The sequence below is a fragment of the Vigna unguiculata genome, chromosome 11 (genome assembly GCF_004118075.2).
Source record: "Vigna unguiculata cultivar IT97K-499-35 chromosome 11, ASM411807v1, whole genome shotgun sequence".
Lineage (NCBI taxonomy): Eukaryota > Viridiplantae > Streptophyta > Magnoliopsida > Fabales > Fabaceae > Vigna > Vigna unguiculata.
The window spans coordinates 25,998,394-26,025,509 of NC_040289.1; the positions used below are offsets into that span (position 1 = coordinate 25,998,394).

At 32.6% G+C, this 27,116-nt stretch overlaps 1 protein-coding gene across 1 annotated transcript; it reads right to left on the reverse strand.

Annotated features, from left to right (window-relative positions):
- Positions 1-2,093: 2,093 nt before the first annotated feature.
- On the reverse strand, positions 2,094-4,587 carry LOC114170211 (peroxidase P7-like). Its single transcript, XM_028055698.1, has 3 exons — positions 4,334-4,587; positions 3,872-4,063; positions 2,094-2,876 (listed from the first exon to the last, which is right to left on the reverse strand). Exons 1-3 carry the CDS (start codon positions 4,544-4,546, stop codon positions 2,325-2,327), a joined length of 957 nt encoding a protein of 318 aa, XP_027911499.1. The 5' UTR covers positions 4,547-4,587; the 3' UTR covers positions 2,094-2,324.
- Between the last annotated feature and the right edge of the window lie 22,529 nt (positions 4,588-27,116).

Sequence of the window (27,116 nt, forward strand, 5' to 3'; positions counted from 1 at the left end):
CGGAGTGAGGCCAAAACCCTAGGAAGCCCACAACCTAAGATGAAGAAGTGCTTCACTTTGAAATCGTTATTGAGTTCTCAGAGCTTTTGAATGAGAGTGGAACACGTTGCAAGCCTATCATAGTGATTTGAGATAAAAGGGAAGCGTGCTTTGTTCATGGATTAGGGATTTACCTTTAAATTTTTGGAATGCGGGTAAGGAGAATCACGAAACTATGGAGAAAAGGGGGTTATGCACGTTAGAAAAGGGTAAACAAATTTTCAATTTGGAGAAAATTTTCAATTGGAGAAAAATGGGTTACGCATGTTAGAAAAAGGTAACCAGAGTTTCAATTTAGGGAAAATTTTCAAACATATCAATTGATGGATGCATTTTTGGTCATTCAAATAAAAAGACCCGTATTTACATGCAAAATATGTCAAAGGTTAAATATGTTTTTGGTCTCTTAGCTTTCACTGAATTTAGGAATTAGTCCATTTCAAAATTTTGGACAAATTTAATTCTTCATCTTTCGAAATACGTGGATTTAGTCTTTTTAATCGAATTTTGTTAGGTTTATTTGATGTTTCGTACGCATTTTAGGAGTTTATTTGAGTTGTTTATACTATTTGACACATTTTTTCTTTAATGTTAAGTTAAATGTTATTATGAAACGCGCTTGAAATGTCAAATAAATTTAACAAAATTTGATTAAAAGGACTAAATTCATGTATTTCAAAAGATGAATGACTAAATTGGTCCAAAGCTTCTAAATGGACTAATTCCAAAATTCATTAAAAATTAAGGGACAAAAAACATATTTAACCTTTATAAAAATAATAGTTAAAAATGTCATAATTTACATGCAAACTATGCTAGTTTTTCAATTGTCTTAGTATATTGTTAAAAAAGTTGCATCTACCCGATCCAACAATTATGCTAAAGAACATGGTCCAACAAAGCCCCATTCAACATTATTGGCCTAAATTGGCTAAATAATATTAACAAATATATTTATTGATTCTGCTGCCATATATTAACAAAATATATGGTCAAATCTCTATAGTTTTATTATAGAATATATTAATATAATAAGTATCTTTTAATATCATATATCAACAAAACATATGATTAATATGGTTAAATGATATATTATTGCTATTTTATCACACATACAATAAGTTTTTACCATATTGATATTCTCGTGAAGGATAATTCAATTCATACTCACTACTCTATTCTCATATATCTTAATACTTTCTTACTGACTTGAGCGTCAAATAGTCTTTTGGAGATGAATTTTCTTCCGACAAATCCATCAAGATCATTATAGTTATCGCTTGGATTTTGTTACCTATCTTGAAAATTAAGTACTGAATACCGGTAAGAACAATAATGTTTTAAATAATTATCATATTAAAATTATTATAAAATACACAATTTTTTTTGTAGTCATGACATTTTTTTTTTAAGTTTCAATCAGAGAGATCTCAACCAAATAAGTGATCATTATCTCAGTACAACTAACTTCATTGAGAATTTTCGGAAAGAGCATTACCAATTAGTGTTAGGAATAGATGTGCAATGAAATTATTAATTTGTTTTTTTTTTTTTTTGTCATTGACTGAATCTTCAAAATATACCAATGAACACTTATATTAATATTTTAAAATATATTAAAAGCTCTTTTAATATATCAACATTGACTTAGCATATCACAAAAATAAAACATGGGAACTCTAAAATTATAGATATTAAAAGTAAAATATTTTATTTATTTATTAACAATACACAATAAGATAAGATAATTGATATTAATTATATTATAAATGTGAGTTATCTATGAATTTCATGATTAATTTTTATTAGAGATTAGTTTATTCACTTTCTTGATTTTCTTAATTATATATTTTTATTTACAAAATGTCGAATTAAAATCAATTTATTCCGACCAAGGAGTAACAGTGATTGTACTTGCAATCTCAAAAAGGAGATAAAGAGAATTTGAAAACACATAAATGTGGCTTGGATAAGGACCGGCCTAATAGCGAATAACAAATTCAGAAAAAAAAAAAAAAAAAAAAGCTTCTAGTAAATCATAAACACTTCCATTAATAATATATAACCCACGCTACACCAAAGATATAGTCAACTTTCGACAAAAACGTAATTAATTACTACAATTCTTTATTTATCTCTAAAACACGTTACTTCTAACACCCTGCTGATGGGTCCTCTAGTTATTATGGTGATCATCACGCTACACAAACATGAAGAAAACGGCATAAGTACGATGATGACGACGACGATGATCTTTATTACTATTTATTATTGCCACAATATTATCAGTTCACGACCCTGCAGTTCCTTCTGATCTCCCCATTGGTCCCAGTGAGAGGACTAATGTTGCCCATCTTCACCATGGCAATAGCAAAGTCCTTGAAAAAGGCAGTATTATTGGCAGCATAGGTGCTCGTAAGGGCATCTTGAGAGCCACCATTGAAAAGCTCTTGGTCGGAGTGGAGAAGACCACGTTGGTTCAGAAGGTTAGCGTAGTACTCGTTGTCGAAATCGGTTGGTGTGACGAGGTCGAGAGGAGCCAGGTTGGAGTTGCCTCCAGTAAAAGGACAAGTGGTCCTTCTTGTGGCGGCAAAGTTTGGATCAATGTTTGTTTCGTTGTATATGCGAGTCCTGAAGAGTAGGCACTGCGCTTTGCCAATTGTGTGAGCTCCTGAGAGCGCTGTTAGGTCCTTTGGTGTCAGACCTTTGGCTGCAAACGCGCTTATCAGGCTGGAGAGGTTTGCGAAAGGTGCAGGGAGGTCGCTGTTGGCTGCACTCTGATTTGCTGTTCTTGAATCTCTTCTTCCTAGAGGCACTGGCCATGAGGGTCCTCCTACCTGCAAACAATCATGGATTTTAAATGTTTTACTCACCAGCGGAAATAACAATATTTCGATGTACTACTAACACTGCACTGATGGATCTCTTATTAGCGACCGATTAAAGGATAAAAAAATAATTAGTCAGATAATAATTAATTTTGATATCAATTTATAAATTAAAAATTATTGATAACTAAAATAGTTTTTAAATTGATCGTTAGTATCTAAATTTATTACTAACATTAGTTATCAAAGTTTCAACTAAAAAAAAATCTAAATTTTCTCTACTAGTGATAATTTAGATACAAATTTAAAATTTATATTTTTTGATAATTAAAACCTTGGTAGTTAATAACCAATTTATTATGATGATTATTTTAGAAACTATTTTAATTATCAATAATTTTTAGTTTATGAATTAGTATATAAATTGATCACTGTACTACTTAATTATTTTTTGTTGCTTTTATCTTTGGTGAGTTACACTTTTGACTCTAGGGTTATGTGTTAGGAAGAGATGTTGATGATCAATATAGTTGGACACACTAAAAAGAAAAAAGCAAATATTTAGTGGGATTGTAGAACCCTAAATTTTTGTAGGGTTCCATGCACATTCTTCACAAAGAGATAAGGTAAGCACATGAGACATGAACCTTGATTTTTGTTTTATATAATGATGTTGTTTATGTAAATAAAGAAAAAAAACCACGATCAAGTTAATTGCTAGTTGACTTAGAATTTCAGTGACATCAGAACGCAGTCTGAATAGAAGGAAAAAGCCTGCATATACATGTATACTGTTTATGTTTTACTTTTATCTTCTGTGCATAGTTGCGTTTATTTGTTAAGAACTCACGTTAAAGAAATTATTCTAACTTGTTATTTCCTACTCCACGCATCATGTAACGTTTAGTTATCGTAAAGATAGTGATGTGCACAGTGTTTGTGTTAAATATTAATTTTGTTTGCAGGGTTTGGTAATTATATAAATTATGGAGAATTGGACTCACCCGCACTACTCCATCTCTTGCAGCAAGTGCAAGAATATCAGCACAAGACACAGTAGCATTGCAAGCAGCTTCAACGTTGGTTTTAATGTTATCAATAACATTGAAGCCCCTCAATGAATTTATGTTAGGAAAAGCATTTTTCTCTCCTGTGAAGTTTGCAGTGTCGTCCAATAGAACTGATGCATCACAACCCTGCAAACAAAGAGACAATTCAAACTATACAGAGAATAGTTTTGAACCTTTTATCGGAGCTCATGTGCTAGTTTATAACAACATTACACAATAATCCAAATGAAACTCATTTGTTAATGCAAACAAAACTTTGGACGTGCAACCAAAAACGTTAAGGAAAATGCAGAAGATGAAAGTGTAAATTTGGCTTTCTTTTGGACACATTTGATCCTAATATGGAAAAAAATGTGAGCTTAGATTGAAAGTGCAAAGAGGGTTAGCAAGGTTTACTTGTACGAAGCAATCATGAAAGAACAAGCGAAGAATAGAGGCAGCCATCCTAGGTTCTGTGTCAACGGCTTGTCTCATTGTAGTGCGCACTATGCTTTGAAGTTTGGGGCAAGTTCTGGCATAAAAGGAGGGAGAAAGTTGTGCATTGCTTGAAAAGGCCAAAAGAGAAAGCATAGAAATGATAGCAAATAAGAAATTGTTAATGGAAGACATGCTGTTTATAACAAGTTTGAAGATAGCTAATGAGGCTTTTGTGTGAGTTGTGAAGTTGGTTTAAGAAGTGAGCATGCATGATATTTATAGGCAAAGGGTGTTATGCATGCAGCGAAGAAGAAGGGAAGAGAGAGAAAGGGTTGGATATGTGAGTGAGAAATTAGAATTAGAAAATGGAAAATTATGTCTTCAATTAATTTGTTTGGTTCAATTTTCAAATTTGTCTGCTTCTAGACGCTCTTTGCTTTTGTTTTGGGAAAAATGAATGCAAGAAAAATTGTAAAATGAAGACAAAAGATATGAAGAGTGGTTGACTTGATCTATTTTAACAAATTAATCATGCATGCAAAACAAAGTAGTAACACAACATATTTTGGAGTTCGGTTAAAAGATATTGAACCTATGTGGGGTTGTCAAACGGTACCGTTTTCACTTTTTATAATTTAATGGAATATGTTTACTTTTAAATGATACATTTAAACACAACGTTTTACTCTTATTTTTTTTTGTTTTTTTACTGTTGTAAAAACCGTCATTCGAATGAAACAGCAGCTTCTTGTTCTTCCTCTTCTTTATATTTTACACAATTCTATTGAGTTTTTGTCTTCTTTTTTTTTCAAAAATATATAAACATATATTATTTTCTTCATATCATGATTTTTCTTCAGAACATTAATGTCAATTTAATAAATTATTTTACTTTTATTCATGATTTTTGTAAGAGTAAGTGATGGATACAAGTTTGGATCTTGAACTTGGACTTCAATTTGATAATCTAGAAGATACATAAATGTTTTGGGTTAATTATAGTGGTAGTAAAGGTTTTGGAATTCAAAAACATTATCCTAACAAATATAAAAAAGATGGGTGAAAGTATGCGAAAACTATATAAAAGAGACTTTAACACCAATAATCCTCGACCAGAGACAGAACATGATTTGCTACAAGAATGAAAGTTAAAATAGTCATTTAAACACTACAAAAAAACATGTAAATACTGACGTTTATTTTTGTAATTTACGTCATTTTTAACTGTCATTATTTACTTGAGTAACGATTTCCTGAAATGTCGTAATTCTTGCCGTCACAAAGTATAATATGACGGTTATAGATGAACCGCCGCAACAACTGTCATTTTATACAACGTATAAAGTGACAATTTAAAGAGGCAAAAAGCATCAGTTAAAACTGACGTAATATTTTTACTAGATAACAACTATAATGTGAAAAATGACGCTTTAAAATGACATTATTATCATTATATTATGACATTTTTAATTGTCATCAATTTAATTCATTATAATTAATTTTGAAATTAATTACGTCATTATCAAGTGTATCAAGTGACGTAATTTTAATATTTAATTATTTATTCTTTTTTAATATTTCTTATACTTTCATAATTCGATAAAATTATTTTTTTATGAATTTAAAATATATAAAAAATTATAGCACTATCAAATAGAAATTGATAAACTAAATTGTTTCATTATCAATATAACATATATACACCAAAGTACCAATTCAAGCATATGAAATAAAAAAGAAGAAAAGAAGACAAGATTAAAAGTACCAAAATATTCAAACATCTAAGAAAAAAAGGACAAGATTAAAAGTCCTAAGTCTAAGGTGTTTGGCTTCCACCACTTGATCCTAGTATTTCATGCGGAGATGGCACACCACTTCCAATATCTGGTGCCTGCAATGAAGAAATAATATAGTATATATGAGTAAGTGAAATTGAAATAAATTATGAGATCCATACAATAAGTTTAAGTAATTTACTAATGTAAATTATACCTCATTAATAGATGGACATATCAAACCAGCAAGAGTAGTTGATTGCTGAAAAGCAAGAGTAGGATTATTTTTTAAAGAATTAACATTATCTTTAATTCCAAATCTTAAAAGAATAAATTAATAAATTATTTTTTATGTTAAGCTAATAGTAATTGGTAAAATATTGTGGTTAATTTTGGTGGGTACATAATTCTTTTTTACGTATGGTGTCACCTAGTGTTGTTGGTTTGTTTATTAACTAATAAGAATATTATTAGGAGTATTATTGGAACAATTTGATAGTCGTCAATATGACCTAGGCATAAGGTTCAGGAATTATTTTTTACTAATTGAAATGGCCAAAACTTTAATGATCACTTCATTATAATATCATACCTTATGTATCTTTTCATTTCCAACTTCAACGACTGGAATAACCTTATTAATTCCTCCAGCCCCAACAAATGGAGTTCCATCAACATTGCATGCCCAACTAATTGTTCCTCTTTTTGTATTATTCTTGTGATCATTTAAAGGGAGAAAAACCTCTAAGTGATATTCTAAACATACAAAATAGAACAAAAATAATTATGCGATAATGAATTAGTCACCTTCATTGAGAGCATCTAACCGAACATCAGTCCACCAATTGCATATTCTAATATCAAGTCTCAACCAATCAACCAGGAAACTCTGCAAAACAAAGTAATCACTCTCTATCAATCAAAATATACCAAACCCAATCAGTAATAATGTGATTTACAAGGGTTGATTGGGTCTTCAAAAAAACATCATGTTTGAACTAAGTTAACTTCTTAACTAAGTACCAAATATAAATAGAAATGAAGTTTGAACTCAAAATAAACATAGTGCATAAAAACTCAATAAAAGAAACACAGAGAAACAATAATGTTATAAGCCAATAAACCAATATCTACACATCAACGTTTATAAAAACTAAGGGTCAGGGTTTCATCCCATTCTAGCAAAAATTGGAGAGATCACAATTTTGTATTATCCTCGTATTCTTCCCTTGCTTATCATGCAGTATATGAATTAATCAAGTGATACTTGAAACCTTCTTCATTGGCTTGCCTACACGGGAGATCTCCACCCTTGTATTGGCCTTTCTCCTCTCCACATCAATCTGCACAAAATCACCACATTTTACTAAACCCAGTCAATCCTGTCACAGATCAAACAACACTAACCCATTAACCTAACTTCATTGTAGTTAAAAATTCAACCTTTTTCTAAGTGACATTTTCACAAACACCTAAGCTACAATCACGTATTAAGAAGACTAACGTTACCTTGGGTGGTAGATGCACGACAGAAGAATTCATCATTGACGAGGCTGATGGATTTCAACATTAGAACATTGGGCGGAACCACTCTGAACACGGTGCTGACTAGGTCGATCTGAACCTAAATCTGGATGAAGTGGCTCGATGAGCTTGAGATCGGTTATGGGGTAGCCAACGGAAAGAAGACTAGGCAGGAGAAGCAGAATCTCTTGCTTCCTAGTGGATGTTTGATGGTTAGGGAACAAAACACACCACATTCCGTTGTGGTGATAGTGAAAATGGAGAACTGAACCACAAAAGTTTTAGAAAACTGAGATTTAAATTCTTGGGTTAATGGTGATAGCAAAAAATGAGAACTTTGGTAAATACTTTCGGTGTTCAAGGTTTGATAGCGGGAGGATGAAAACACAAGAGTGGGACATGGAAAGTGAAAGAGCGGACATGAAAATTGAAAAGTAAGAGGGAAAGTGAAATTGATGAAAGTTATATTGATATTAATTAAAAAAATGGTAGTTAAAAATGTCATATTTTACATATAAAATGTGACGATTCAAATAATGACAGTTAAAAATATCGCATTTTACATGTAAATTGTGGCAGTTCTTTAATTAACATATTATATCGTAAAAAGTGGCGGTTTTAAAGAACTGTCATATTAAAATTGTCACAATATACATGATTTTTTGTAGTGAAAGATATAAAGTAATTGATTTTATTGACGATCATAACCTACTTCATCCACCATAAATAGTTCATCTATTATCTTCTTAACCAAATATAACATATTGCTAAGCACATGCTCTTAAAATGGCAAAACAAGCAAAGATTCAACAAAAGACATCATTTGATTTGATGAATAAATATGTAGGAGGTATAAAGAATTTGAGCTACACAAGAGAAGATGCAAAGAACTATTTGAAATCAAAGAGGTGGAGATATATAGAATACGGTGAAGCTAGAAACTTGTTAAAATACTTTCAACACTAACTAATAGATCATCCTTCATTTTTTCATGCCTACCAAATGGATTTGGAAAAACAAATAATAAACATAGTTTTTGGGCTGATGCAAGAATGTTATTTTACTATCATTGTTTTGGAGATGTCATTTCGTTATATACAACATATTGTACAAGTGAAGATCATAGGCTCATTCACTAGAACAATATTTAATTATAATAGAGGTTTATTATGAGGTTATAATAACCTCAGCAAAAATCAAACATAGTGGAGGTTTTAGAAACATCTGGTAATGGAGGTAACATAAAGCGTGTCGCCAACCTTGGCAGCGACAACTTCTCCTATTTTTCTATCATGTAAGAGGGAGAGAAGCTTCTTATGACAGGGTTTAGCATTGGTGGTGACGACCTTGGTGGCGGTGACGAGTGAAAGCGTTGGGTTTGGGTCAATCTATGTTTTGCCCTTCAGATTGTACCAAGGTTCCATCTCCTTTTATATTTCTATGGACATGGACACCACCCACAACTACGACGACCTCACTCCCTTTTCTCTCGTTAGTATCATTGCTGGGAGTTTTGTAAGGATGCCGAATGTTCGAGTCTCTTATCTTTTTATTTAAAATTTGGGTTAAATATGTTTTTGATCTCTTAACTTTTAGTGAATTTTGGAATTAGTCCATTTCAAAACTTTGAACCAATTTAGTCCTTCACCCTTTGAAATACATGAATATAGTCCTTTTAATCAAAAGTTTGTTAAATTTATTTGACATTTCAAGCGCGTTTCATAATAGTATTTGACTTAACATTAAAGCAAAAATGTGTCAAACAATATAAACAACTTAAATACAATCTTAAAATGCGTACGAAACATCAAATAAACCTAACAAAATTTGATTAAAATGACTAAATTCACGTATTTCGAAAAATAAAAGACTAGATTGGTCTAAAGTTTTGAAATAGACTAATTTCAAAATTTACTGAAAGTTAAAGGACCAAAAACATATTTAACTCTTACAATTTTGATTTGTATGAGTTGAGGAATGTAATGGACTTGTAGCGTGATAAATTTGTTGGTGTTTGTTGATTTCTTAGGTTATTTATTTTTTGTGCTCTATAACTTGTATATAAGCATTATATATCAATGAAAGATGAATTTTCTCTAATTGTTTCTGGTTGCTATTTTACACCTCATTGTAGGATTTGAAACCTCAAGGTGAAAAATATTGATGGGTTTAAAGCCTATTGGGAAGTGGTTGGCAAATGATACAGGTTTTAAAATCTGTCAGAATGTGGTGGGGGTTTAGAAATCGTATGAAAGGACCGGGAGTTCGAAACTTCCATTAAATAAAAGGGTTATAAAATCACATGTAATGTTCATCTTTTTAAGGGTTAGCAAAAATCGCAGGTAATTAATTAGTGATGCTGGTTTTATTTGGAAAAAGTCAAACTACAGATAATGTATTTAAACAAACTTAAAATTTTTGAAAATGTCAAATAAAATTCTAGTTAAAACCAATTTTTATTATAGTGATTACAATTTTCTAAAAGTTTTAATTATTATAGAAGATGAGTGATATTTTGAACAACTTAGTGTATGACAGGACGTTTTACTAACCCATCAGATACTTAGTATGTTTTATCCCAACATAGAAATCTGAGTAGTATGAATAAATGTAGAGTGATAGAAATTTAGAGATTATTACTATGTCAGTTTAAGAAATTTAGTTATCATGTATTTTTATACATATTATTGTGATTAAAATTGCATTCCTTTATCTTTTTTAGCCTGTGGGAATGGATTAATGTTAACTTGGATTTTTGAATTTATAGGCTGGTTTATTTTATAATATACTAATTATATTTTGTATATTAAAATGGTTAATTAGTTTAGATCGAGTTAACACAAATTTAATAAATAATAATGTCCATTGTTTTTCATTACCAAAAAAAATATCTACTTACTTACATAACTCAAACTAATTAAGTTTAATGTGATTTTAGATGCTAAAAAGGAAAAAAAAGGATAAAAACTTTAATTAATGGTAAATTTTAACGTAGAGTTATATAATAAAAAAAGTATACAGTACAACAATTAGTGTAATTTGTAACTATGCAATAGAGTTTTATATGTTATATAAAAATAACTCTTGCTTTTAGAGGATTTTGTTCATGGGAAAGCGATGCGAGAGGGGAAGCTAGAAACAAGACGAAGGGATGGAGATGATAGTAGAGAGGATGAAAAAACTAAAAAAATAAAAATTAATACAGTAATATGTGATAACTTTCCAAACAGAAAATAATCACATTAAATTATTTTAAATAAAACGGAAATTAAATTAAAAAAATACATTAAATAAATTCTACAATTATTAAAATTAAATTATTAATTAAATCAATAACTTACAAATCAAGTACTTGAATAATATTTTTGACTAAACAAAAATTTTGATTCTTCAAATATAAAATTACATAATAAAAAATTAAAAAATTATAGAATTACAAAATTACAGAATTAAAAAGTTACAAAATTATAAAATTGCATGATTATAAAATTATATAATAAATTATAAAATTATAAAATTACATTAAACTAAACAAGGTAAAAGGCAATACCATTATATCATCAATTAATAATTACGTCACTTAATTAACATAAAAATGTAATGGTAAAACTCGATTAAAGATAAGGCTTAATTATTAAAAAAATTTCAATGTAATAATTTTTATATTTATTTTTTCTTATTTCTTTATTCCTATCATCAGTCGTTTTCATTTAGTCTAAATAGATTGCTTTAAGTACAAAGTGTAGAGTGTGTGAGAAGCTTGACGTGTGAATCCAAATTGAACAGATTAATTGAATTGGTTTAGTCAAACACAAAGTTATCTTAATTACTTAGTTTTGAAAAAAAAAAGTATTTCATTACTATTTCCTTACCCTAGTTCGTTGACAAAGAAAAAAAGAAAAAGTATATAGTTCCTAAAGAAGTATATCTTTTAAATATTAATATAAATTACAGCTTCAAATGTTGATATAAGTGTTTTACGTATTATGAGTTTTTTTTTATAATAGATAATTATATCAGCATCTCTGAATAATCCAATGAGAAAATTAAGAAAGTAAGATCTTTTTTTTCTTTTTCTTTCAAAAAAAGAGTCTATGCAATAAGAAGATTGTTTTAAATTTTAAAGATTTTTTCTCTTAACAAGTATTTGCGTGTTAAATAAGAAAACAGACTAAATCAAGAGGGTAAATTGGTTTCGAAAGAAAAGTGATTTTTTCAAAGTTTCAAATTTTTTACATGAGATGTAATGTTAAGTATTAAATCAAATCACAAAAGAATAATTAAGGAAAGTAAATACGAGACACTATTTTTATACTGGTCCGACTGTATATGAATCTACATCAAATTGTTTAGTAATCTGAGCTGAAAATTCTTTAAAAAATAACAAGAGTTAAATTACAAAGACAGTTTAATAATCTACACAGAAAAAACTTGAAGAAAATCTTTTAAGAATAATAAAGAAATGATGATGCTACAACCAATCACCTCAAATCTCGCTACATAATCAATAAATTTATAAGTAAAAAAACCAAAATATATGACATGGAACTTGATTTTATAATAAAAAGTCCTATAAATAATCATGTGATCTTTAATCTTTTTGAAAATCTTGATTACAAGAATTTGAATACTCTCAAAATCCTTCCGACTCTAGTTATTCGATTCTTAGAATATTAAATAGTTATTCTCAAATAAGAAAATGCAAGATTTAAAAAAAAATGGTACAACTGACTGTATTAATCGATTATCTTAAATATGGATTAATTTGTTTTTCACGTTGCCAATCCATTATTTCTTAGGTTTTAATTGTTTACTTATCAAATATTAGTCGATTATGTTAAATATCTAATCGATTAATCGTAAAAGCCACACTTTCAGAAGTTTGCAGGAATAATCGATTATGATTAGGAATCGAATAAATGCGAAAACAAATGGATTATATTGATTAAGATTCATTCAACAATTTACATATCCACTAAGACTTATGAGACACACAAAGCCTAATGCTAGTCTATCTAGGACTGTACATCATAATAATTGCAGCAATTCCCTTCTTTTAAGGTATGGTAACATTGTGGTCACACTTTTTAATCTAGATAATCTATATTATTATATTAATAAATCATTTCTTTATGAACTTAAATAAAAATCATGAATAACATATTTGAATTGGATAATTGAATTATATATGAAATGTGAGACCTTATTGATATACATAAATCCAAAATTAATGACTTTGAAAACTTGGTTTTGATGAAAATATTGGAAAGTTATATTATTATACACAAATCTTAGCATAGGTTTCCTCTTTTAAGATTTTTTCATTATACCCATAGATATTATGATTAAGACGTATTTAAACTTTTACACTAATAACGGATGAAACATGCAAAGTATTTGAGTCAGCTCTTTCAAAACAAGTTTTTATCTTCTTTTTTTTTTTTTTTAAACAACAATACAGTCTTGTTAAGTTCATAAAAGTTTTACGGAGGACAGAGCTTTCTTCTTTGTTTATATATTATATATATAGCAGAAATCAACTCATTTTAAATAGATGAAATAACCTCTTTTTAATCTTCATATTCTATTTTATTTTATATTGACGATTGAGATTAATTAAAAAATAGACGCATTTAAGTATTTAATAAGAAATCTTCTTAAAAACATCACTACCATTCTTTCTACAATTAATTTTTAAGTATTGTAATATTCTATCTAATTTACTAATAAGTATTCAATAATTACGAAAACAATATTATAGAAAGCTTTCTTAGTTACAGATTTATACATAAATAAAAATTTATTTTTAAGAAGATCTTACTTTATCTTATAAAATACGTATATTTTAATTAAATATAATCACATTGTAATTATTTTAAAATTTAATTACTATTTTTACAGGCTAAAATTTAATTATAATATTATAATTAAATAACATCATTTACAATCATCAAATATAAAAGTTTAACATAATGTTATCATTTTTTTTAATAATTATTAAAAATTTTAATATTATTTATATTTTAATAGTTCACTGTTTAGTTCTTTAAAATATTAAGTACTTTTTATATTTATGAATTATTAAAATTATTAATAAAATAATATTACCTTATATTTTCAATTAAAATAATAAATAATTAAATATATTTCTATTTAAAATAAATGTTTAAATATGGTTATATTGTTTAGAATGCATGTGAATAGAAATTAAAGTCATGCATTTAAAAACTAATGGTATAAATATATGTTTTATCATTTTTCATATAATTTTCAAAAAAATTTAATTAATATTTTAAAGAATTGAGATTATATTGTTAAACAAAATAAATTTTAGATTATTAAAAAGTTAATCAAAATATAAATAAATATTAAAGAAGCTTAGTTTTTAAAAAAATAAAGTTATATTTTTCATAACACTCTTATTCAAAAGGAAATTATTATTAAATAGGAAGAAAAAAATTGGAAAAAAATATTAATGAATTACTCAAAAATAATTAAGTGAACTTATTAACTAATTAAATTCAACAATTAATTTAGAACAAAATGCAAGACTAAGATGAAGACAAAATTATTTAGTTAGTAAATGCCTGGCCATATGTGATAATAGTACTTGGTTATATTAACATATTAAGAGTTACTTTTAACCTGGACCTCATATTTTACTTTAGACGAACAAATGAAATTAATTACATAATAAATGTAATGTAATTCTCTCTCATTGAAATAATCATAAGATTGCTTTTAAATATGTTTCGAGTTATATGCTTGGGACATAATTTGTCTTCTGTGAATTTAGAGATGCAAATAAATCCGTGCATGTGGATATCATCCAATTTTGATAGGGAATTCTCATATTGATTGAGTATGAGTATGAGTAATATCCGAAATTTTCAATTAAAAATGAGAATGGAAATGAAGATATACATATCCAAACCCAAATATTCGTCCCCATTTAAATTACCAAAATATCTATAATTTATTAGGTAATCTAATATATATATAAACATAACTTATTTCTTATTCTCTCAGTTTTTGGTTATACATTTCTTTGTCAACTAATATGTAGTGGGAATTTGAAAAGGATGTTTATCGAAGCTAAAATTGTTTAATGACATCATAGAAATCATTTCTGGCTCCACATATCCAATTACCAACATCTTTTTTCCAAAGATTTGTGAGATCAAGCTTGCAATAAATGATTGTGTTAAATCTCCTGAGACCACAATTCAAAATATGACAATATAAATGTTAAAGAAATTTGAAAGTTACTAGAGTGTTATTTATGATATATTGGCAATTGTTAGGGGTGGCAAAACGGGCCAACCTGATCCGTTTTGGCCTGTCAAAAACGAGCCGGGTCGGGCTGGCCCGCCACCAATAAATGGGCTGGATCCCGTCTCGTCTTAGGACGGGCTTGCCTGTCTTTTTTATTTTATTTTTTTTAAATTTTTTTAAATTTTTTTTAAATTTTTTATAAATTTTTGTTTATAAATCTATTATATATATATATATATATATATATATATATAAAAATTTATTTATATAATATAAAAAAGTATTTTTTTAATTATTTTTAATTTTAAACATAAAAAAAATTTAAAAAATAAAATAAAAATAAAAAAACGGATTGGCGGGCTGACCCGTTTTGGCCCACTAAACTGGCGGGCCGGGTCACAGCGGGTTGGCGGGCTGAAAATTTCAACCTGGCCCGCCCTTTTTTTGGCAGGCTGGCGGGCCAGCCCGGCAGGCCTGACCCATTTTCACATCCCTAGCAATTGCTTCAGTTTTATATCCAAGGTACAAAATGAACATGTTAGAATATTATTTTTATAAATTGTATGGTATTGATTTTGATCTCAAACATAGTAGGATTCGTCAAATGTGCTATGATTTGGTTTTGGAATATCAATACAAAAGAATGAAACTTCTTCTATAGAGCTACATCGTTGGAGTTGGGAAAGGTTGTTGATAATGATGCAAATGAACTTTTAGAGTTTATGGCAAAAAAGAAAAAAAATCTAGAACTACAGTTATGAAAACAAAGTTGGATTATTACTTAGATGAAGATAATTTGCCAGTTACACAAGAATTTGATATCCTATCATGGTGGAAAACAAATGGGTTTTAGTTTCCAACCCTTCAAGCAATTGCAAGGGATGTTTTAACTATTGCAATAACAACTGTAGCTTCTGAATATGCTTTTAGTATTGGTGGTCAAATATTAACTTCTCATCGTAGTTGACTTCATCATATTACTATGGAGGCTTTGATGTGTACAAGAAGTTGGATATGGAACTCAAACCATCTAGGTAAGTTACTCAAATTTATTAATATTTATTATTAGTATTTTTTTTTATGAATTCTCATTTAATATTCTACATTTGGTGATTAACAATATCTAACAATATCTTAATAATATCAAACAATATCTAACACTCCCCCTCAAGCTGGAGCATACAAATCATATGTGCCAAGCTTGTTACAAATATAATCAATTCTAGGCCCCCGTAAAGACTTAGTAAAAATATCTGCTAGCTAATCACTTGAGTTAACAAACTCAGTCTTGATGTCTCTAGACATGATCTTTTCCCGAATGAAATAACAATGAATCTCAATGTGTTAGTCCTTTCATGAAAGACAAGATTAAAGCTAATATGAAGAGTAGCCTGATTGTCATACACAAGTGTCATTTGAGTAACATCTCCAAATTTTAACTCTCTGAGCAATTGCTTGAGCCAAAAAAGTTCACAGACAGCTGAGGCCATAGCTCTGTATTCTGCTTCTACACTGGATCTTGCTACAACACTCAGTTTCTTACTTTTCCATGAGATCAAGTTACCACCAATGGAGACACAATACCTAGATGTAGATCTTCTATTAGAAGGAGATCCTGCCCAATCAGCATTTGAATAACAAACAACTCTTGTATGGTTATTAGAACCATATAACAATCCTTTTCGAGGGGATCTTTTAATATACTTCAAGATATGAATGACTGAATTCCAATGATTTTCATATGGGGAATTAAGAAATTGGCTTACCACACTGACTGCAAAGGAAATGTCAGGACAAGTAACAGTAAGATAATTCAATTTCCCAACCAATCTTCTGTACTGCTCAAGATCAGATATAGGCTCCCCCTAATTTGGTATAAGTTTAGTATTGGGATCCATGGGTGTATCAACAGACTTTGAACTCACCAACCCAATTTCCTCCAGAATATCCATGGCATACTTTCTTCGAGATATAACAATACCATCATTGGACTTTGCTACCTCAATACACAAGAAATATTTGAGTTTGCCAAGATCTTTGGTATGAAAATGGTGACAGAAATGTTGTTTCAACTGAGAGATGCCATGGTTGTTACTACCTATAAGAAAGATGTCATCAACATATACTACCAAGTAAACACATCCAACACTCGAGTATTGATAAAAGACAGAATGATCTGCTTCACACTGAGTCATATAAAATTGTTGAATAACATTGCTAAACTTTCCAAACCAGGCCCTAGGAGATTGTTTTAGGCCATATAGGGATTTGCGAAGACGACATACCAACTCAGAAGACCCCTTGTAACATCCCGACCAGATATTACTAATTTAAATAATAAAATAAATAATTATTACATGAGCTTCATTTCTTAAAACATCATTTCCCAAAAATGAAAGGAAATTTAAAACTTTATTTCATTTAAAAGTATCTCAAATACATTATAACTCATTTATAAAACAATCCATGTTCATAACCAAAGGTTACAAAATCTGTAAAATCCATAATAAAAACAACTCTATAAAAAAATCTCCAAGCTAGCCCCTGCTCCGTCTCTAGGCTTCACCAGATCCACCTGCAACATCATCTGCTCACGTATACCGCGTATATGATCATCGCCAAACACAAGCAAATAGGGTGAGCTAATTGAATAAAACATATATATACAACACACACACACACACACATATATATACAACATGGCCACACCAAAGGAATTCCATCCTTTGATTTCATACTACATGGCCACAACCATGTTAACCATGTTCTACGTCTTCTAGTGAGTACCTCAAGATGTCTTGCTGCCACACGTATCGGCCACAACTGATAGAGCATGTGCGAGAAACCATGCTACGGATCACACACCGTAACACCAGGTGGAGTTCCCAATACATATAATATTCGTAACGTCCCAAGACTACCAAACTCGTTGGTTTTATACCAAGGAGGGCAATCTATCTAGACCAATCGTACGAGCCACAACTCGTACACTTACACTAGCAACACTCGCCAACCCGAGCCACAACTCAAGAGTTCCTCGTGTTCATCTGCCATCTTGAGCCACAACTCGAGGGATGCCATTTCGAGCCACAACTCAAGGAATGCCATGTGCTTAACCCCTATCCCGAGCCATAACTCAAGGGATACGTTCCGAGCCAAAACTCAAGGAACATCAGCAAGTTGACCTTTAAGGCATCACTAAAGCATTGTAGATCACGCACATCAAGAGTAAGAAACACCAATATTGCTGCAGCAAAATTGCCTGGCGCAAATCACGTAGCGCCAGGCGATGCCCGTTTCTAGACCGCCTGGCGGGCGACGCGTTCCTCCAGGCGCCAAGCGCCTCAGAGTCAACTTTTCTACAGACATCGCCTGGCGGAACCTCCCTCACCACTAGGTGTCGCTCGTTCCAGACCCTACTATTTGTATAGCAACCGCCTAGCAGTTCAAGCATCACCGCTAGGGGCTATATTAGTGCTTTGCGTAGTACTGGTTTTCCTCAGCTCTGATTCAGGCATAGTGACAGATTGCACTCTAATCATAGCACCAAAACTAGCAGTGAAACTCCTCCAATTAATCACTTTAGCTCACAAGAAATTCACTTGTAACCAAGGTTCTTAAGTCTAATTAGGTTTCCCAACCTAAGTTTGCAATTCAATAAACTGTCTTAAGTTCAACCTTACTAAATCAAAATACACCACAGTTAGCTTCATGCCCTTACCCTCTATTAATTATTCAATTGTTAGCCAAGTCTCCACCAAACGTCATATGGCCTAACAACCATAGCCTAGTCATATATATGTCACATTCTTCCAACTTGGCTATTCTAATTAATCTTACAATCTCGCATTTTCTCTAGCAACCTCTTATCATGACTAATACCACAACAAGTTATACAACAATTATTTCCCACTCTAACTACAACCGCTACTACACTACAATGACATTTTCCTCCCATTCAAATAATAGTATTTACACTTCTAACTCCTACATATCATCACCAATGCTTTTATCCAATTACTCCTTCCAACTACAAGTAGCATGAAACTGATTCACCAAATGTCGAGGACCCTCAGTAACTCCCGCGACCATGTAAAGGTCCAAGCCTCTGTGATGGCGCCTGGCGGCAACCACGAGGCTTGCCGCTAGGCGGTGCATGCAATTCTGGGAAAATTCTCATATTTTCTACACCTGCACTATCCTTATACCTTTTTCTCGATACTTTCCTCTGCCTATCTTCACTTTTTCACTTTTTCGTACGTGAGCATGATCACCGTGACATCAATGTTCAAACCTAACTATATCCAACACACTTCCATTGCCAATTTACTATAATTATACTCGAATTATAAAAATCCCCTATTTTCAACTCTAACAGGGTGTTCATAACAATCTCGTCAATTTTAACCACCAACTCATGTAAATCAAAATATATAAGCATCCAATGTGCAATTAATGTTTAAAGCTACTATTTTTCCCAATCAAACTCAACCTAGCACCTCGAAATCATCAAAACCCTAAAATCTCATTCACATTGTTCCATCAAATTTATCCATCAATAATACAATCAAAATCATGCCAGAACGCCCAGAACCTCAAAATCGAACCAACATGGCTCGCGTCGCTTGGCGAGTGTTCATCACCGCCAGGCCCTTCAAACAAAACCCAACAAACTGGGTGAGGAGCCAAGCGTTGCCTGGCGGGTAGGTTCGCACCGCCAGGCGGTTCCATCTCTAGAACCCAGAAACATGCATAACAAGATAAGGCACCTGGCGGCAATTCATTGTCCGCTAGGCAGTTTCTGGAAATTTTCTAGAAACCTAGAATTTACGAGTTAAATCAAAAGAAAACATGCAATTTCACATAACACATTATGCAATACATTCATGCCAAAACTAATTTTGACAAAAAGAAAACTTAATTTGGATCTACCAAAGTTTGAACCCATAACCATGCCAATGTCATCTCAATACACAACCATTTAACCAATTCATGTTTCATGATGATTAATATAATTTTATGATTATACTATCACTCAACATGATCAGACATATCATCATGAATAATAATAAATCAAACAACACACAAATGTCATACATAAGACTTGAACCCAAGTCTTCTAACATAATTAAGTACTCTCAACCATTTGAGCTAGTACTTTTCGACATCATACAAGTCAGAATTAAATGCCATAAAGGCTTCCACCTTCCACATTTATTAATTAATTAATTAATTAAATTCCACGGGTCTTACACCCCCTGAGCAACAAACTTAGGAGGTTGCTCCATACAAATTTCTTCTTGCAAATCATCATTGAGGAAAGCATTTTTAACATCTAGTTGATAAAGAGGCCATTTTTGAAGAGCAACCATAGCGATAAATAAATGAACATAAGCCATCTTTGCCACGAGGGAAAAGGATCTCCATAATCCAACCCAAAAATTTGAGTATAATCTTTGGCCACAAAACGAGCTTTGAGGCGATCAATAGTACCATCAAGTCCAAATTTGATAGCAAACACCCACCTGCAACCAACAACAGATTTCCCAGATGTTAACAGCACAAGTTCCCAAGTTCCACTATTATGAAGAACACTTAGTTCATTTGTCATGGCCTTACGCCAACCAGGATGGGTTAAAGCTTCACATATAGTTTTTGGAATGGTCACAGAAGAAAGAGAGGACAAACATGTATAAAAAGGTAATGACAATCAATGATAACTCAAAGCAATATAATGCGGAAAGGGATTACAGGTAGAACGCATACCTTTTCAGAGGGCAATGGGAAGGTCAAACTCAGGTGTCAAAGCTAGAGGAGACAAAGTAGTTGGCACTTGAGTGGAGTCACATGGTGGTGGTTGTGATCGGTTTCGACGGCTAGGACCCCAAATGTCAGAGTGAACTAATGCAAAAGGGGACGAAGCATACGTGTGGCACTACGAGGAAATGAAGTACGAATATGCTTGCCTAATTGACACGACTCACACACCAAACGAGATAACTTGGACAACGCAGGGACAAGCTGTGTAACTTGGCAAGGCTTGGATGACCTAACTGAGCATGAAAAAGAGAAGGAGACTCCATAACTGCACCAACGTGTGTAGAGGGACGGAGATGATAAAGACCATGAGACTCACGTCTTGTGCAAATCACCTGTTTCAAAATCTGGTCTTGTAAATACACAAAATTGTTGGTAAAAGAAACAACACAATCAAGAGAACAAGTTAGATGACTATCTGACAATAGGTTAAAAGGAGACCCAGGGATATAAAGAACATTATCAATGGTTAAAGAAGGGAAAATTTTAATAGTGCCAACACCATGAGATGAGTCTCTAGAACCCTCAGCTAGAGTAGTAGAAGGTAAAGGATTAAGAAAGGATAAAGAGAACAAAGAATTGTTACCAGTAATATGATCAGTGGCTCCTGAATAAAAAACCCAAGGACCAGGAGAAGAAGATCGAGTCAGACCAACAAAAGATGTACTTGTGTGAGCGACAAATGTAGTGGAACTAGAAGATTGTTGATCCTTATACCATTTGAGAATTTTGTTGAACGTAGTAGGTGTATCAGATGAAACAGAAGAAGGAGGATCCTTAGAGATGAAGGTGAGGAAAGGTTGGTTTGAATAACTATAGCAGAGCGAGGAGGACGACCATACAATGCGATAACACCTATCAATCTTGTGACCTGGCTTGCCACAATGTTCACACTCATGTAATGCATAACACTTGTCAATCTTATGACTAAGCTTGCCACAATGTTCACACTTAGGACACCTTTTTCCTTGTTTGCGAGGGCGAGTCTGGTCATCACGATGAGATGCCAACGCAGAAGAATCATCAACATAAGCAAATGTATCAGTTTTGGATTGTTCTAGTACACGCAAAAGAGTAGATCAGGTTGAAGTCAAGGTGGGGACAACTGGGGAAACCAAAATTTGATCACGAATATGTGAATATTTATCAGCAACCCCGTGTAATGCTCTGAGCATGAAGAACTTTGAGCCTTGCTCGATCTCCGTGGCAGGGTCGAGGGAAGGAGGCAATAACTCATTGAGCTTATGAAAAAGAGCATGAATTTTGCCCATATAATCATTCATAAAGTCTTGAGTTTTAAAGTATATAAGATCTGCAAAATTAGAACAAACACCATAGAGACGTTGTGATAGACCTTGTAGCACAAAAATGAAGAGGAGAAGGTCCATGGCTGCAACGTAAATGAAGTGAAATGGAGGAATGGATTCAAGCTTGGAGGCTCTTAAAGCAATGAAGGTGAAATGGAGAGGAAACCTAGAAGAGAAATCTATTCTAAGGGAAGGAGGCTAGAGGAGTTCTTGGTAGAAACTAGTCTAACAAAGTGACTTTAGAGGCAATAGATGGAGTACTCTCAACACTTAGTCTATTACCAATCCAAAGTAACCAAATACAAGAGTAGAATGGCCCATTTATAGGAATCATGGCTAGCCAAACGAAATGAAATGGTGATGTAACTTGAAGAAGAAGCACAAAGGTGGGTTGTGTGATGCAAAGGAGGAAGGGATCTAATGCCATGTGGCAAAGTCACACTCTCCTTACATACACCAAGTGGACAAGAGGCTCTCCAAAGCCTTGTCCTCCAAGCTCATTCTTGGCCAAGGGATTTGAATTGGGCTTGCATTAGCCCAATTTTGAAACTAAACAACAAAGTACTTTAGTATTTTTATTTTATAACATGGCCTAACATGTGGCCCAAAATAAAAGCTATTCTAATGCTCCAATAATGTGTGCTATCATATTTTGATGTCTTCTTTAGCCCATGAGAATAGCATAGGAAGCCCATGATGAATTTGATCCTCTTAAGGCAATCCCATTTGGATCCTTCTAAGCATGCCTCTTGTTATTGGGCTTTTGGCTAGAGATGAATGTAAGCCTAAGATTGGGCCTTGAGCATGATATGGGCCTAGAGGGTCTTCATCATCTCCTCCTCCTTGAAAAGGATTTGTCCTCAAATCTTGATGTTCATCATCCACTGATCCTACAAAAAGAATTAAATCAGATATATTGAAAGTGAAATGAACACCATACTCATAAGGAAGATCTAATTGATAAGCAATAATATATCTATAGTAGAGGACAAAAGAAGAAGGTCTTGTTGTATTGTTGAAAGTTACTTGAAAATGAAAAAGACTTACTTCACCAAAATAATTTGGTGTACTTTGAGTTATCTCAAACCTAGTAGGCAACATTAACTCAAAGTATGATTTTGCAAAATCTTTGGAGGAGTTTAAAACAATAGAAAGGGAAATTGGCTTGAAAAACTCAGCAAAAGTAAAGTTTGGGTTGAAAAAATGAGAATGATTGATGAAATAAGAAGAGTTAAAATATTTGAGCACTCCCTTTAACATTCCTAATTCAATGAGAAGTGTAGGGGTGGTAGGTGCCTTTAGTAGCACTCCTTTCTTGAGTAGGATTTCTTCTTCCTCTTTCTCTTTCTTCTCAAGCTCTACTTTTTCTCTCTTTTCTCTCAACGCCCTATCAGATTCTTTCCTTTCCTCTTCCTCTTTATCTCTTCTTTCCTTCTCCTCTTTCTCTTTTTGGTCTCTTTCCCTATTGATTTTCATTTGTACTTGATCTGCAGCCACTTGAGTTGGGGTAAGAGGATGAAAGATAAATTTCTTTTTCTTTTGATAGAGGGTGATTTTGTTAGAAAGACCATTATGGATAACTTCTCTTTCAAAATGCCTCGGTCTTCCTAATAAAATATGACAATTATTCATGGGAACAATATCACATAATACTTTATAGTTCCCTATGGATGGGTCAGATACACCAGAAGAGATTTCAGAACTGGAAGAGGCAGCAGAAGACGCCATGGAGGAAGGGAAGCGAGAGAGAGAAAAAAACCCTAAAATACCAAAGAGGTCCGATTAAATCAACAAGACCAGATCCAGAAAGAGCAGGACGAGATGATTTCGGCATAAGTGATCGTTGTTGGAGACGGTGGATGACACGTCGGCAAAACAGAAGGAAGCGCGACTTCGAATGGTGTGTGAGGGAGCGTCGTTGCTCCCATAGCGACGATTCTGGTGGCGTTGAGGTCGACTGGCCGGGGCGATCAGAACCGTGTGGTCGCCGATCAAAATTAACACTCCGGTGACGATGACAATGGCGACGATGGTGGAAAGGGTTGCAACAACAGGGGTGATAGAAAAAATGCCAAAAAAATACCTTAAGCTGTAGATACCATGTTGAGAATAAAGAAAATAGGGTTTGAGATTAATCTTCCTTGTGTATAAACCACACATAGGGTAATTTATTTATAATAGAGAGAGGTACAATTAAAAAGAGTAACCTAAAATAAATAAAGTAAATTGAAGATGTTGTTTGATATTGTGATTAACAATATCTAACAAATGTCAAATATTTAGAAAGAAGTTATAATTGTATAAATGTTAAGAAGTACCAAATAACAATCAGATAAAAATGAAAGAATTATGTAACATCCATTTAATAGTGCAATACTACTAGATAAGACTTCACATAGTTAATAATCCATAAGTGGTTAAAGATAAACATATAACTATATTATTTTAGTTATAAAACTACAATTTTTTTCTAAAGACAACAAGCCCAAATTACTAATACAAGAACTAGATAGTTGAATTATCACACTAACACAAAAAAGGCTCTTAACATCCGTTATTTTTTACCTTTAACGTCTGCCTAAATTCTGACATCTTATTGGGTGACGTCAAAATTTACGTCGATTAAAAATGGGGCCAACGCCCCTTGTCTACTTGAGAATCCTCAATGGATTGACTCCTACACTCTGTGCACCTCATATTGTGGCTAATGTTCTTAGCCCGAGCATCAACTATCATTGCCTTCTTTATTGCATCATCCTCCCTCGCATTCCAACCTACCTAAACAATAAAACATTCAAAGGAAAAAAGAAAAGGACTTTATATGTTGTGCTAAAGAGAAAATAATGAAACTTCTGTTTCAGCCACACATTTCACCAAACAGCTCCAAGGAAAAAGAACCTGCTCAAACTGAAGAGAGAAATAACCTAGATGAAAATTGGTGTGCATGGCGTAGAAGATGGAGACAACGAGTTCGAGATTGTTGTAGTTATGCACAACGAATATGACTGAAGAGCAGTTAGAGGTTGAAACAACATCGTCGTTCCAGGAGAAACCGTCGGCAATAATCTGTAAGGCCTTATTGGCATCTTTGTGTTGGCAGCGACTTGGAGGAGCAACAGTTGGTCGAGTATGTTGGCGGTATCATTAGAGGTTTCATTGTGGCTCTCGTTGACAGAAGCTTTGGAATGAAGTAATTGTGAAAGGTTGGAAAGAGAGAGAGTGGTAAAAAATAGAGAGGGAAAAGGAGAGTTGGTGTTGGCGGCATGGTTGACGCAAGTTTCAGGGAGTTTGGGAAGAGAAAAAGAAGGATGATGGAGTAGGTGAGAAAAGCATGAAGTGCAGAGATTTAGAGTCATACAAAGGTAATGAAACATGTGAAGTCAGGGTATTCTGAAACAGACGTCATTTGACATCGGAGAATTGAAAAACTAACGTCATTTGACGTTGGGGAGGATAGAACCCGACGTCCTTTGACGTCTAACTTGTGCATACTGACGTGAAATTGAAGAAAGACGTCTTTTTGTTAGGGGGCGATGTTAATCTTATCCTTTTAATTACAAAAATGCCATCGGTCATTTTTTTACTTCGAGTTTTCATGGACTGATGTCAAATAGGTGACGTTATAGGCCAATTTTTGTTAGTGTCACCTCCTTCTTGAGCAAGATCAACACCTATTTTCGCATCTGCTCACACTTGTAAAGGTGATCATTGTAAAAGAAGAACAATAATATTGACACAACCAAAAGACACAAACTCATCAAGAAATGTGTAACATAAAAATCACATGAAGGTGGCCTGTATATGTCAATTTTCAACTGGTCCTACTTTACCTTAGTTAGATCAATCAACAACATTATTATATAAAGTGTAATTGTTGAATATCAAACTATATATTTTATCCAAAGCAATTATCCCAATACAAGAGTATGCATGCATATAACAAACATAGAACACAATCACATAAATGACTAACTCCCACTAACTAAAAATTTCCTCAAACTGTAAAACACCCATCTGAATAGCGTGTTCTCGATTTGTAAGAGAATCCACTATCACGAAGTTTAAGAAAAAGTATTTTAGCCACTGACAAATTGGTCGTTAAATGGGTAAAATCAGTCGCAAACACCCTTAGCCACCACATTAGCCACCGAAAATAAATAGTGGCAAACACCCCTAGCCACCACATTAGCCACCACATGTAGACCAAAGATTCAAGGAGATCTACAATTTGAACCATTAAGATCCATGTAGACTAAAAGATGATCGGTGCAAATGAAATAAAACTTGTAGAGGAACATGAAAATGGAAGAACAGGACGTAGAAGCAAAGAAAAACACTAGAAAGGAAGAAAACCTTACTCAAACCCGAGACAATGGAGGAACAAGGGTCATGTGGCTCTAGATACCACTTGATGGAGCTCCTTGCATGGTTTTTGGAGAAGAGAGGCTTTTTGATGCAGCAAAAATGGATTGGATCAAGGTCAAAGGCCTTTGAGCTATGGTATGGTGTGGTGGAGTGCTCTCATGACTCTCAATAAGGCAAATGTGTGGAGTGCTCTCAACATTAAGACATTTACCATTCAAATTAAAAGTAACCTTTCCACAAGCATAAGAAGCTCTCATTTATAGTAGAGAAGCCTTCCTTAATGCAATGAAAATGAAAAAGGAAATGAAATGTAAATGCATGGCTTGCTCTCCAAGTTGCTCACGACACCATTAGATATAAAGGAGACAAGGATCAAACGCCAAGTGTCCTCCTGCACATGTCTCATGCTGTCACGCTTGGCACCATGTGGAAGGAAGCTTGGAGAACAATTCTTGGCCAAATGCACAATTGGGCTTGAATTAGCCCAATTTGCAAGCTACTCAGCAAGTTCAATTGCCCATTATTTAATAAAGCATGACCTAACAAGTGGCCCAAAATTAAAGTCTATATTAATGCTTTGACATGCAACCTCTCATATTTTAACATCCTTCTTGGCCTATGAAAAAAACATTTGAAGCCCATGAGGACTTTGGCCATCTTAAGGGAAGCCCATTTGAATCTTTCTTAACATGCTTCTTG

Excerpts from the sequence above, each read along its gene's own strand:
- LOC114170211 (XM_028055698.1), bottom strand. The coding sequence starts at position 4,546 with ATGTCTTCCATTAACAATTTCTTATTTGCTATCATTTCTATGCTTTCT. Across the intron at positions 4,064-4,333 it reads TTCATGATTGCTTCGTACAA|GGTTGTGATGCATCAGTTCT; the intron begins GTAAACCTTGCT and ends CTTTGTTTGCAG. Across the intron at positions 2,877-3,871 it reads CAAGAGATGGAGTAGTGCGG|GTAGGAGGACCCTCATGGCC; the intron begins GTGAGTCCAATT and ends GATTGTTTGCAG.